The sequence below is a fragment of the Phocoena phocoena genome, chromosome 2 (assembly GCF_963924675.1).
Source record: "Phocoena phocoena chromosome 2, mPhoPho1.1, whole genome shotgun sequence".
Taxonomy (NCBI): domain Eukaryota; kingdom Metazoa; phylum Chordata; class Mammalia; order Artiodactyla; family Phocoenidae; genus Phocoena; species Phocoena phocoena.
The window spans coordinates 167,678,559-167,691,817 of NC_089220.1; the positions used below are offsets into that span (position 1 = coordinate 167,678,559).

Genomic DNA, 13,259 nt, shown 5'->3' on the forward strand with positions numbered 1-13,259 from the left:
AATCTATTTCCAATATTTCAACTACTCCCTAAATGCTAGGGATGCTTCAGTCCTCACCTCCAGCCCATGCCTCTCTCTAAACCTCCCCTGATTAGGACAGCTTCCAGAACTTTATCCAGAATTGAACGCATCATCTTTCCCTCCCACTTACATTTTTTCTTAGAGAATGACATCTCTGTCCACCAGCTTACTCAAGCCAAAAATGTTATGTTACATTTCATTTCTCATTTCTGAAATCCAAAAAATCAGTGAGACTTATTCTCACTCCTCCCTCCCCTATGGTCCAGTAAAAACATTTGACATTTGACATCACAGTGTTTAGTTTCCGTTTTTGCTCTCTCTCACTAGGCTGAAGACTCCTTGAGGTCAAGGATTGTGGGATTGTGTATTAATTCTTTTTGTATCTTCAGAGCCTGACATATAGCAAATGCTCAATGAATATTTATTAATCAATGTCATCTTGCTTTAATGACTCACAGTGTTCACAGAATCCATTCTAACCAGAAATTGAAATAAGTAAATTTTTTTTGGTTTGGACTTTTTGATAGGGATCTATTAGGATTACTTGCTTCATGGGACCAGGTGTATCTTTGTGTATTTCCCCATGTGATTAATTAATTAACAACTTGTGTTAGCAGACTTCTATTATTCTTCTCTTTGGGGGGTTGAGGTTAGAACCTGATTTTATTGGAACTACCCTTTAAACCCGTGTACATATCTTTCAATAATTATTTGCTTTTCACTTTTTTATAAAATTGTAGTTTACAGTTCACTTTGATTGATAGCCTTGAATTTCATTCATCCTCCTAATGCTCTTAATTGTTTTGTCTTTGGGCTTGCTACAAATGAAACTACTCTAATATGACTCCTTTAAAAATATCCTTGAGAGGCTTTCAAGACAAAACCAAGTCAAAATTGCCCCAACAAATTAAAAATGTAACTAGGATCCAAGATTATGCAAAGCACTCTGAGGAATTAAGGCCATTCCCAGTCCTTTCGATTGCCTTCCTAGGGTAACGACCCAAGCATCCCTACTTCATAATCTTACGGACCAAGCATTGGCAACTGAGTGATCAGGTCAGTGAATCTGTGATCTGGTGGACACAGGGGTAGTCAGAGATTCTGTTGATTTTAACCTGTGTGTGCACCTGTTTGGGTTTCTTTTTCTTTCACCCTGTCACTTAGTGCGAAAGCAAAAATTGTAACTGAGGAATGCTTATGTAGCTGTATGTATTAGCTACCACAGATAAAGAGAGCACATTTACACCAATTTCTATACATAAGAAACAGCTACTTAAGCCAAATAATTAGTTAAAATCATGGTCACACTTCTTCTGGTCAAATGTAATCATAGGTTTGACCTAAGAGCTCCTTCGCTTAGTAAAGCTGTTATTGCTTATCAGGAAGACATACTGTTCTCAGTTTCATGGACATACAAATGATCTATCCAATCTGAGCAAGACACAAGCCTTGGGTAGCATCTACACAGATGAAACCACTTCTGGTTCTGCTTTAATCAACAAATATTATCTTTATCGTCAGTCCTACAGCATTGGGACATAAAGTTTAGCTAAAGGCGTTTCCTGTTTTTGCCCCAGTTCTGTTTGCATGTGATGTACAGTAAAGTTGGTTATGAAGGTATTTTGAATATCATTTTCCTATTAATTTCTATTAAAACAATAATAATAGACTATAGTAAAACATGTTTAGTGAAAGACTTTATGACAGTGACCTAATCCATAGTTTGTTGAGTGGATAGTTTTGTTTCTCAGAATGGTTGCCTCCAACTAACCATTTGTATACCTTTTGAAACATATTCCTAAGTCTGGGAACCTCATTTAAAAAAAAATTATTTATTTATTTGGCTGCACGCAGTCTTAGTTGCGGCATGCAGGCTCCTTAGTTGTGGCATGCAAATTCTTAGTTGCAGCATGCATGATCTAGTTCCCTGACCAGGGATCGAACGCGGGCCCCCTGCATTGGGAGTGTGGAGTCTTTTCCACTGGGCCGCCAGGGAAGTCCCTGGGAACCTCATTTTTAACTCACTGGCAGCTATGCCTCTTTTCTTCTCAAAACCTACATTTCTATGGACATAAATTATATTCCTCGTAATCTCAACCCACAACCCAGAGCATCCAGAACTTGTATCTTTTTTCTCCTTACTATCTAGATATTTAGAATGTCTAAGACAGTAGGTCTAGAGTAGTATTGTTTTTCTAATGTGTATAATATATAGCTCCTGAAAATTGTCTGGTTTGATATTTCATTTGAAGCTAATATTTGAATATAACATTGGAAGCTTCCATACTTTTACAGCACTAGAAGAACCATTTGACTTTAATAAAATTTAAAGGAACAATTTATGTCTGAAAACAGTAGTTTGAAAGTTAGATAATAATCTAGGTCCCCTCCCCTGCAAATAGGTGATGAGGAATATGGTTGTAATCTTTTAAAATTCAAGACTCAATCAAACTCTGCTAAATAAGTTGCAACTGAAAAGTGTATACTTTTCTGTCAACTTTATTAATTCCACAAATAGAGTATTCATATTTCAGCCTTCCCTATTTGATTTGTAGAGCATTATTTTATGCACATTGTTTACTTCCATATTTTTCAAAAAGCTATTAATTAGCAGCTCAAAGAGCAGCAAACAAGCCATCGCATTTCTAATAAGGGAGGCATCTTTTCGAAATAGCCCTCACACTGAATCTCCATGGTAATTTGTAGCCAAGACTTTGCTTTTGTTGGGTTTGTTTTTGCTTATTTTCTGGTTTTCTTCCATATGAAAGGGAGCTCAATGAACACAACCATGGATTAGTCCCCCACGGGCATGAGTTTGAATTGGAATAAATGCCATTGTTCTTTAGGCCCAGAACTCATGTATGATACTACAAAGCATTGCTCTAGAATCCTGAAGATTCACTCTACTTCCTCATATGCCCATCTATACCTAGGATAAGCTTTCTGATCCATTAGTGCAGCACATTTTTCTGACTGTTAACTGAACTAAAGTTTTTTTTGTTTTTTTTTTGGCTGTACTGAGTCTTCATTGCTGCGTGAGGGCATTTTTCTAGTTGCGGCATGCAGGCTTTTCATTGTGGTGTCTTCTCTTGTTGCAGAGCACCAGCTCTAGGCGCACAGGCTTCAGTAGTTGTGGCACACAGGCTCAGTAGTTGTGGCTCGCAGGCTCTAGAGCACAGGCTCAGTAGTTGTGGTGCACGGGCTTAGTTGCTCCGCCGCATGTGGGATCTTCCCAGACCAGGGCTCGAACCCGTGTCCCCTGCATTGGCAGGCGGATTCTTAACCACTGCACCACCAGGGAAGTCCCTAAAGTTTGTTTTTAAAATGAGCTATTAATATTTGTTTTGCTAAAAGATAAGCATACATATATATACATATATATACATATATAATTTATATATGCACTCATGGGTTTAAAATTAAAAGTCAGGAGTCATTTTATAAGCAGGAAGCTATTTACAGCACGTAATGGAAACAATAACTGCAATTATATCTCTAGCTTCTCGCAGAAGCTGATGTGTATGAATTTTATCTCCAGCTGTTCACATCCTAAAGTTTAAAGCTTTTGAGGATTTGAATGTGGGCTCCAACACATAATTTGTGGCAATTACAAAGAACAAAGATTCGTTCAATTACATAGTATCTATCCTTGCAACGTTTTTTATCATCATAAAGTAAAAAGAATCAGTCATCTGGTAAGAAAATATGTGGGTAATTCGAAACAAACCCCTTATAAATGTCTTCAAATTGTTTTGCTTGCAAAGTGTGAATTTTTATCTTATATCCAGCTTTCTTCCCTATTGCACGCGCCATATGTGTGTGATGGTGGTGGCATTTGTCTTATGTGAGCTCTCCAAGGGATAAAGGCAATTTTACAGGCATTTTCCTTAAGCATTAAGACAGCTGTACATTTAAGAAACCCTTGGTATGCAATAAATCTTCCTTTATAAATGCTTGGCCAAGTTTTAGGCTACTGTTTGAGATCACACACAAATGTTCCTTAAACTTCGCACCTACTAAGTGAGTATGAAAGCTGGTACCCAAATGAGTAGATACACGTGGCACATCCCTGCAGCATCTCCTGGCTGTGAGCAGGCCACTCTCCCTCTCTGGCTCCCGCAGGCAGCCTCCTGGCCTCCTGGGTCCTCCCTGTCCCTCTCTCAACACCCATGCTGCACTCAGTCTGCTTTTCTATCAGCAAAGTTGGCCAACACCCTGAATGTGATGTGGGGATTTGTGGTACTTATTTTGACAATTTGATAATATTTTAAAAAATCTTTTAATTATGATTAAAAATAATTTTGAGTGAAGTATACAGTGAGGAGCATCCATCCGTATACAGTTACTATAGGAGCATCAATCCGTATACAGTTCCTATAGGAGCATCAATCCGTAAACGGTTACTATAGGAGCATCAATCCGTATACGGTTACTATAGGAGCATCAGTCCGTGTACGGTTACTATAGGAGCATCAATCCGTATACGGTTACTATAGGAGCATCAATCCGTATACGGTTACTATAGGAGCATCAGTCATATACAGTTACTATAGGAGCATCAGTCCGTGTACAGTTACTATAGGAGCATCAATCATATACAGTTACTATAGGAGCATCAATCCATATACAGTTACTATAGGAGCATCAATCCGTATATGGTTTCTATAGGAGCATCAATCCGTATACAGTTACTGTAGGAGCACCAGTCCTTATACGGTTACTATAGGAGCATCAATCATATACAGTTACTATAGGAGCATCAATCCGTATACAGTTACTATAGGAGCATCAATCCGTATACAGTTACTATAGGAGTATCAATCCGTATACGGTTACTATAGGAGCATCAATCCGTATACGGTTACTATAGGAGCATCAGTCCGTGTACAGTTACTATAGGAGCATCAATCCGTGTACGGTTACTATAGGAGCATCAATCCGTGTACGGTTACTATAGGAGCATCAGTCCGTGTACGGTTACTATAGGAGCATCAGTCCGTATACGGTTACTATAGGAGTATCAATCCGTGTACGGTTACTATAGGAGCATCAATCCGTGTACGGTTACTATAGGAGCATCAGTCCGTGTACGGTTACTATAGGAGCATCAGTCCGTGTACGGTTACTATAGGAGCATCAATCCATATACGGATACTATAGGAGCATCAATCCATATACGGTTACTATAGGAGCATCAATCCGTATACGGTTACTATAGGAGCATCAATCCGTATACGGTTACTATAGGAGCATCAATCTGTATACGGTTACTATAGGAGCATCAGTCCGTGTACGGTTACTATAGGAGCATCAATCCGTGTACAGTTACTATAGGAGCATCAATCCGTATACGGTTACTATAGGAGCATCAATCCGTATACAGTTGCTATAGGAGCATCAATCCGTATACAGTTACTATAGTTTTCTACATGTAAGGTTAGAACATAGTATTGACAAACTGAAATAAAATTTTTTGGTAAAGACATAGACATGACAGTAACGCAAAAATAGTTTAAGGTGAAAGAGATCTCGGCGTACAGGAAACTACATGTCGTCTGAATTCCTAACTGAAATTCCTCCTTATCCTAAACCAATACCTGTCTATAAATTTGTAAAATCCTTTATGGCTTTTAAAGACTTTTCAAGGTTAGGTACCACATACAAAAAGTGACTGGATGAAACTTTTCATCTCAAAATGTATATATCTCTTTTTCTGAAAAAGGAAACTTTCCTAGAGAGCATCATCTAAATCTCCTTTCTCCAGAGTTCTTAAATATATGTAAAATATAACATGTATATTTTATTAGGAATTATGCAAAATACTTTCTCATTAGTTTACTTGTCAAATTCTGAATTAGTGACCTATGTCATTTCAAATGAATGATGATCAACATTCTCTTTGGCTTGCTATTAACGTAAAAATGAACGAGACCATTGATACCAGCTTTGAATAGAAAATACCGAAAGAAATAGATTTCCAATCATAAATTTTACTTAACATCAAAAGTTTAGATTTTTACAGCATGCATATTTACCACTGTGCTTTCTTCATTTTTAGTTTTTTTTTTAATACTTAGCTACTTCAGTAAAATGTTATTACTAAAAATAATATGTATATATAGAAAGAGAGCAAATGATAAAGCAAATGCAGTAAAATGCTAGGGATCGGGGAATTTGGGTAAAAGGTACACGGGAATTCTTTGTACTGTTCTTGCCCCTTTTCTGTTAGTTTGAAATTATTCCAAGATAAAGAGTGGCAAAATTTCTTTTTTCACTACAATAAACATACTCAGTGCACCTCGAGTACTGATAACACCCTAAATCCTAGATTTTCAACCTATAAAGCCTTTCTCTTAGAGTGAGTAACTTCTCAATGGTTTCTTTCCACGCGGGCAGTATTTTCATGAGTGTGTACACTCACATGAGAAGTTGGTGAGTAGGAATTCTTTTACTAAAAGACAGGCATCAGGGCATAAATGTGTACGTGGCTTCTTCCCCCTTGTAAATGTTCTGTCAACAGAACGTTTATTCATTTATTCATTAAGTTTCACAACACAGGCAGGCAGTTTTGGCATTCTGAAATGTTAGAACCAGAAGAAACCTAAATAGATCATTTATATTTCATAGATACAAATGACTCCCTGTGACTTGCCCAACGTTCCAGGCTGGTTAAACAAAGCCAGGGCCGGAATCTGGGTCTTCTGATACCCATCCAGGATATTCTCACGAACAAACAAATAAGCGAAGTTCAGAAGAAACAAGGAACTTACAAAGTATTCTCTTGTACAGAAGAAAACGTGCTCCATCTAGTTGAAGAAAGAAAGAAGGAAGAAGGGAGAGGGGAAGAAGGGGAGGAAAAAGAGAGAGAGACAGTATTTTCACATGAAAGGCCAAGGAAAATCAACGTGTCTGGAAGGAAGGAGACTGGAGAGAACAGTAACACTGAGGCAGGTGGCAGTGGTGACAGAGACTGACAGCTGGAGAGCTTAGAGACCACCAAACAGGAAGGATATAGACCTAGGAGATGGAACAACTGAAAAAGAGAATATAGCAAAAGCAAAGAAATCCTAGGATGTAACTTAAAGGTTGGAATGGAAAGGCAGAGAGCATTCTTGCTACGCTCTAAAGGGCAGGAACTCTACCTTTTTCATCTTTATTTCTACCTTCCCCAGTCCCACCTGCCCCTAAATATACACATGGCAGGTGCTCCACAAATGTTCAAGGAATTTCATTATGTAGCATTGTCTGCAACGATCTAAACAGAGACGGTGCCACAAACCTAGGTGAACTGCAAATACCATCTGATATAAATCCCATTCATTCTTCTCCCATGACTTGAAGCAGAGAATCATTAAAAAGTGGACTAAACTTATAAAAATAAGAGATAGTGATTTATGACTTGAAGCAGGAAACACAGGAGAATAAATATTGAGGATCCTCTAAACCAACTGTTAAAATATTTCCAGATTCTAAAATACCTAAAACTGTGGAGCAGTGTCAGGTAATGGACTTACCTACATGAGAAGGATATGACTTCATTTCCCAGGTGCAAGTTCAGTGTAAGACTTCAGTATGCCCTGTTACTGCATATACCCATCTTGCATGAAAGAAGATACCATGTAAGCCAAACTCCTTGATTGAAACCTTGATTTCAGGAAGCTCTTTTTGAAACTTCAGACTTAGCCCAAACTACCAGATGGTAGTAAAAACATATTCTCCAACAGTAAAATGATAACGTGGTGCTTTGGGGGGATAGGTAAGACCTGTTTATCCTTTACGTGATGATGCAGTCTGCTAGGCTGCCTATATACTGTGTATACTTGTAAGTTCCTAAGAGAATAGATCTTAAATGTTCTCACCAAAAAAAAAAAAAAAAAAGTAATTATGTGGTGGGATGGAGTTGTTAGCTAACTCTGTGGTGGTCATCATTTTTCAGTATATAAGTGTATCAAATCAAGACATTGTACACCTAAAACTTACACAGTGTTCTGTGTCGATTCTATTTCAATAAAGCTGGGGGAGGAGAAAGAAGATAATTTCCCAGGAAAGTCACTCAGAGCTTCATTCATTCATTTGTAATTTATTTAACACACCCAAGTCTCCCTAGAGTCAGAGGAAAAGGGTACAGAGGGGAATAAAAGTTCGTGTCCTCATGGAGTTTTCATTCTAATGAGAGAGAGGGAGGATAAGTGAAAATGCTAGAAATACTGTGAAATAATTTAAAGCATGGTGGCTGGGACAGGGCAGGGATAGAGAGTGACCAGTGGAGGAATGGGTATTGCTGGATCAGACCAGGAGACGGGGAAGGGGCTCTCTGAGGGGGTGAGACCTGAGTGATACGCGTGGAGCCTTTACTGTGTTGGTGATCCATGCTGAGCAGTCCACGCTTGCATTTTCACCTGCCTTAGGAGCATGTGGAAGCTTGCAGCCCTATCAGTTTGTGGTGGCCACCCTCCCACGCTGCTGTGTGAGTCTGAGGACTCAAGGTAGTAATCTCAAATCCCTCCTGGGGTGACACTTTGGCCCAAAGTATTTAAGCTTGTTGTTGAGGCCATAGCTGTGGATGCATCTTCCATAGGCTTTCTTACTGCTATGTCCTTCCACGCCTCACACTCAAAGTTCAATGCAGAACAAGGAGATCTTGTTTCAGGCATGAGGTTTTCTAACACCCACGGCTTCTCACTTCCTCTCTCCTTGATGTATACTTAAAATGATCCCTTTTTCAAAAGGGGATTGGGAGCATCTCAACAGAGTAGGGATTATATATGTTAGACAGCTCAGCTTTACTGTAGTTAACTACTCATCTGCTTTAAATGTATTTGTTTAATGTACAGGGCATAGCAGAGGACTTTCTGAGTAGTTACATGAGCTACATTTCTCCACATATACTTAAAACAACTGAACATTTGAAATCATTACGGCCATAAAAATACATAATGTGTTGTTTTAGGCATGATAACTACTAAAAGTGAGTGCTTTGTGAATCCTGAGTAACAGCATTTTTTCTCCATTGGTTTGCCTGGAGATGCTAACAAGTATCTTAAAGGCCTAAGCCCATTGTTTTCCAAGTTACTCTGCTCTGTATGACCTGCCACCGAAGCACTCAGCGGATTTTGACACAGGCAAATAGAAGTGACAAATGCATTGATTTAGACCCTAACCTTGAACGCTTTCCATAGAAAATACACAAAACCTCTTTTGAACTTTGCAGTTGCCATTTAAGCTATACTATGCTGTCAGCATAATGTGTCTGACAGTCACGTAGTTCTAGGTCTGTGTACATCTCCCAAAGTTACCTTCAAGTGAAAAAGCTGTGAAACTTCAAACATTGTTTCCATTTTTTGTACTGGGTAAACTGAATGTCTTTCAGGTGATCTAACTTTTAGACCAGTGGGTTCTGCCTCATTTTTACATATTAGATTTTGTTTTATTTAAAAATATACACTTACTTTTTTTCCTGGTGACACTCTTGACTGTGATTTCAATTTTATAAGGCCCCAAAAGCAGAGATTAAAACTTTGGCTTATGAAATGCCCCACCTGCCATTGGCTAAATTCATCCATGAAGATCCCAGAAATAAATTCTCTTTCTCTGAACTCCTGTAGTACATTGTACCTAGCATTTATCTATCCTGTGTTACTTTGCATTTTGGGTATTTATTTACAAAGCTAATCACTCAAATTTTATCTTAAATCCACTGAGGACAGAGAGTTTGTTTTAAACATCTTTTTATCACCCATCACAGTGCCTTATTATAAGGTGTTCAATGAAAATATTTAATGAATTAAAGAATATATTAAAATGGTAATGAAAGTAGCCTGTAACTTTTGTTTGTGAATGGTGCAGGGCATTCTTCCCCAGTCAGTAATTATTTGATACACTTCCCCAGTAGTTGCTTTATCACCTGAGAAAGTGGGGGGAACCCTCCATGTAAGCATCACTACAAGTCCGAGTTCAGAGGTCGTCTGTGTCCTGTCTTTTACACATTGCAGCACTGGGGGTGAGGGGGACCCAGTATGAAGGCAAAAGTCATAGAAGCAAAGCTACAGCACAATTCTTCTTGTCCTTTTTGTAAAATAGATTATCAGTATCTATGTTGTGCTGGTACCAACATCTTACAGTAATTATTGTTTTTATTTTATGGATTTTATATTATACTCCACCACAAATGATTACCAGATATTATTACTTTGTTAGATTGAGATTGTTACTTCTGTTTAGTAGATGAAAAAAACAGAAGTTTAAAGAGTAAGAAAATTCCAAAGGACTCTATGGCTCGTCAAGTGGCAGAGCCCAGATGGGAACCTACGTGTTCTTGGTTCTCCAGCCATTGGTTGTTCCTGTGACCCACAGCCGTTCACCCCAAACAATGTAAATGTCATCATGACTGAAAAACTATGTTCTTGAGAGATCCAGCATTTCTGAATTCAGATAAAAGGCTTAAATTGGGGGAAGTGTAACCCTAAAATATACCTCATTAATATTCTATCAATTCTGGAACATGATTTTATTACTGCTCATTAACAACATAGTCTCCTGCATCTGGAAAACTTGAGATGCCTGTAATTCTAGTATAGAAGCTAGAAACTTTTTATTACTACCCTGAGTATCATCAGTGCTAACTTTAATGAACTGGCACTTCTGGGGAGAGAGAAATAAAATGATACCCTCAGTTTAAGGGCAAGGTCATAGGGAGTAATTTTTTATCATATGTGTAAAGTAGAATTTTAGGTAATTGCTGCCAAGTTACATATTGTTCACAAAATTTTAAGTGTTTCTATACATATCATGTCCCGTTATAGAATGAATACATAAATGAAGATGTGGATGCTAGAGTTATTGAATACGAAGATAACCGGCCTCTCCTAGATATGTTTCTGCAGAAGCCAATGGGTTTACTGTCCCTCCTCGATGAAGAGTGTAGATTTCCCAAGGCCACCGACCAAACTCTTGTAGGTGAGTTTTAAATTCAGTATGTCTACATAGTTTTCATGTAATACGGTCATGTAGTTATGAATGACTTAAAAAAATGTTTTTAAATATCTAGTAGAGTATTGCTGTGACAAAGCCTGCATACCTAACTTTGGGGAATAGGCTTTGGATCTAATACCTAGACCAGTGAATGTTTATAATAGGGTGAAATATTTAGTGATGAATTAAACAAGTTTCAGTATTGGACTTCTCCTTATATTATGGTAGAGCCCCAATCATAGGATTTTATGTTAAAAATGACCTTAGTAATTATCCAGCCCAAAACTAGAAATCGGAGGACAGGGCAAAAGGACAGCTCCAGAATTGGAAATGAGATACCTAACAGGGAGGAAATAAATTCATCTGTGATGTTCTTGTCATTTATCTGACTCACTGATTGCCTATTCTCTCCTCTAGTTGGACGATACTAGATGGAAAAGAAAATAACCCCAACGTGGTGGGGAAATCATTTCATACTAGTCCCTTGATTTTGATGTTAAAATGTAACTTCTAGGACATGAAATAACAGAGAACTTGTGCTGGTAAAACTGTTGTAGACATGCCTGTATGATCCTATTGTGTTTCCTATGTAATCAATAACAACCTATAGCTCTTCTTATAAAAAAGAGAACCAAAATACCAAATTTCTAGGCTCACGGCTTCACATCCAGCTGTGTTTCACAAAGCTCTCTGGACAATCTCAAGTACTTAGTTTCCTTCCTCTGTACCAGTGGTTCTTAAAATGGGGTCCCCAGGCCAGGAACATCAGTATCCTCTGGAAACTTGCTAGAAATGTTAATTTTTGGATCCCACTCCAGACCTGTTGAGTCAGAAACTCTGGGGGTGGGACCCAGCAGTCTATTTTAACAAACCCTCCAGGTGATTCTGATGCTTGCTAAGGTTTGAGACCTGCTGACCTAAATCATATTGGAATGGTAAAATTCATGATCTCAAGTTTTGCCTTACCATTTATAATTATATTACAAATCTGCTTGTACTAACTATATAAAATTTTCTGTGTTTATTCACTGCACATTTTCCATTTTATGGTGAAAGAGATGATTCTGTCAATTGGTATTTTTTTTTTTTTTTTGCGCTACGTGGACCTCTCACTGTTGTGGCCTCTCCCGTTGCGGAGCACAGGCTCCGGATGCGCAGGCTCAGTGGCCATGGCTCACGGGCCCAGCCGCTCCACAGCATGTGGGATCCTCCCGGACCGGGACACGAACCCGTGTCCCCTGCATCGGCAGGCGGACTCAACCACTGCGCCACCAGGGAAGCCCTCAATCGGTATTTTTTGAGGCCCTCCTACATGCTTGATATTGGAGTTAAATTTTTTTCTACAGAAAAATTTGAAGGTAATCTGAAATCACAGTACTTCTGGAGGCCTAAAAGAATGGAAGTTAGTTTCGGAATTCACCATTATGCAGGAAAGGTAAGAACTCTGAAACATTATAACTGAGTTTCTCTTTAGTCTTTCATTGAATAATAAGGCCACAAAAATTATGGCCCAAAATATTTATAGATGGCTGTAATGATATAAAGAGTACATCTTTCTGATCCTGAGGTGTGGCTTGGCATGTGGTTGGCTGCCAATGGGTACCTATTTTTTTCTTCTTTTAATGATAGCTGAGAACCTTTTATATAAACTGCCTTCTTCAGACTTGAGTTGCTTCTCTGTCCATGGCAGCCTTTGTCTTTCCTCCTTCCCAACAAGAGAAGGTACCAGGCTGGAGGTACGGCCAGATCCCTGAGCTGATTAATTAGAATTAACTGATGGGCTGTCATGCAGTCAGAGGAAGCAGTGTTTATGCATTGGTGGATACACTTCCTATACCAGAGCATACCTCAGATATGCCATCCTACATATGGAAAGAAACCCAGGAGACAGTTTCTTTCCCTTCTGTAGAGAATAACAGGTCTTTCCCTCACAATGATGTTATAAATATTGGAGGACTAAGAAGATATTCAAATCAAGAAGGAATTCATAGACATATACAAACAAAATAAAATACCACAGAACCCTGAGCGTTCTAGTCTGGTAGAACTTCTGTGTCAGTCAGTAGTCCAGACTTTAGTCATTGAAAACAAAATCTACCTTAAATATCACAGTTACAACCTTTCTCATGATTTTCAGCATGTGATTTTCCAAATAAGCCTACTTTAAAATATTCGTTAAGAATTTCCTATGATCATTTTATCCAGTTCTTTTAAAATTAATTTATTTATTTTTGGCTACATTGGGTCTTTGTTTCTGTGCGCGGGCT

At 38.4% G+C, this 13,259-nt stretch overlaps 1 protein-coding gene across 1 annotated transcript in view; it reads left to right on the top strand.

Annotated features, from left to right (window-relative positions):
• MYO3A (myosin IIIA) overlaps window positions 1-13,259 on the top strand; it is a 170,787-nt gene that overhangs the window by 101,117 nt on the left and 56,411 nt on the right. The window contains exons 19-20 of the mRNA XM_065871798.1: window positions 10,824-10,977; window positions 12,339-12,427. Coding sequence (XP_065727870.1) covers window positions 10,824-10,977; window positions 12,339-12,427 — 243 coding nt within the window. The remainder of the gene's footprint in view (window positions 1-10,823; window positions 10,978-12,338; window positions 12,428-13,259) is intronic.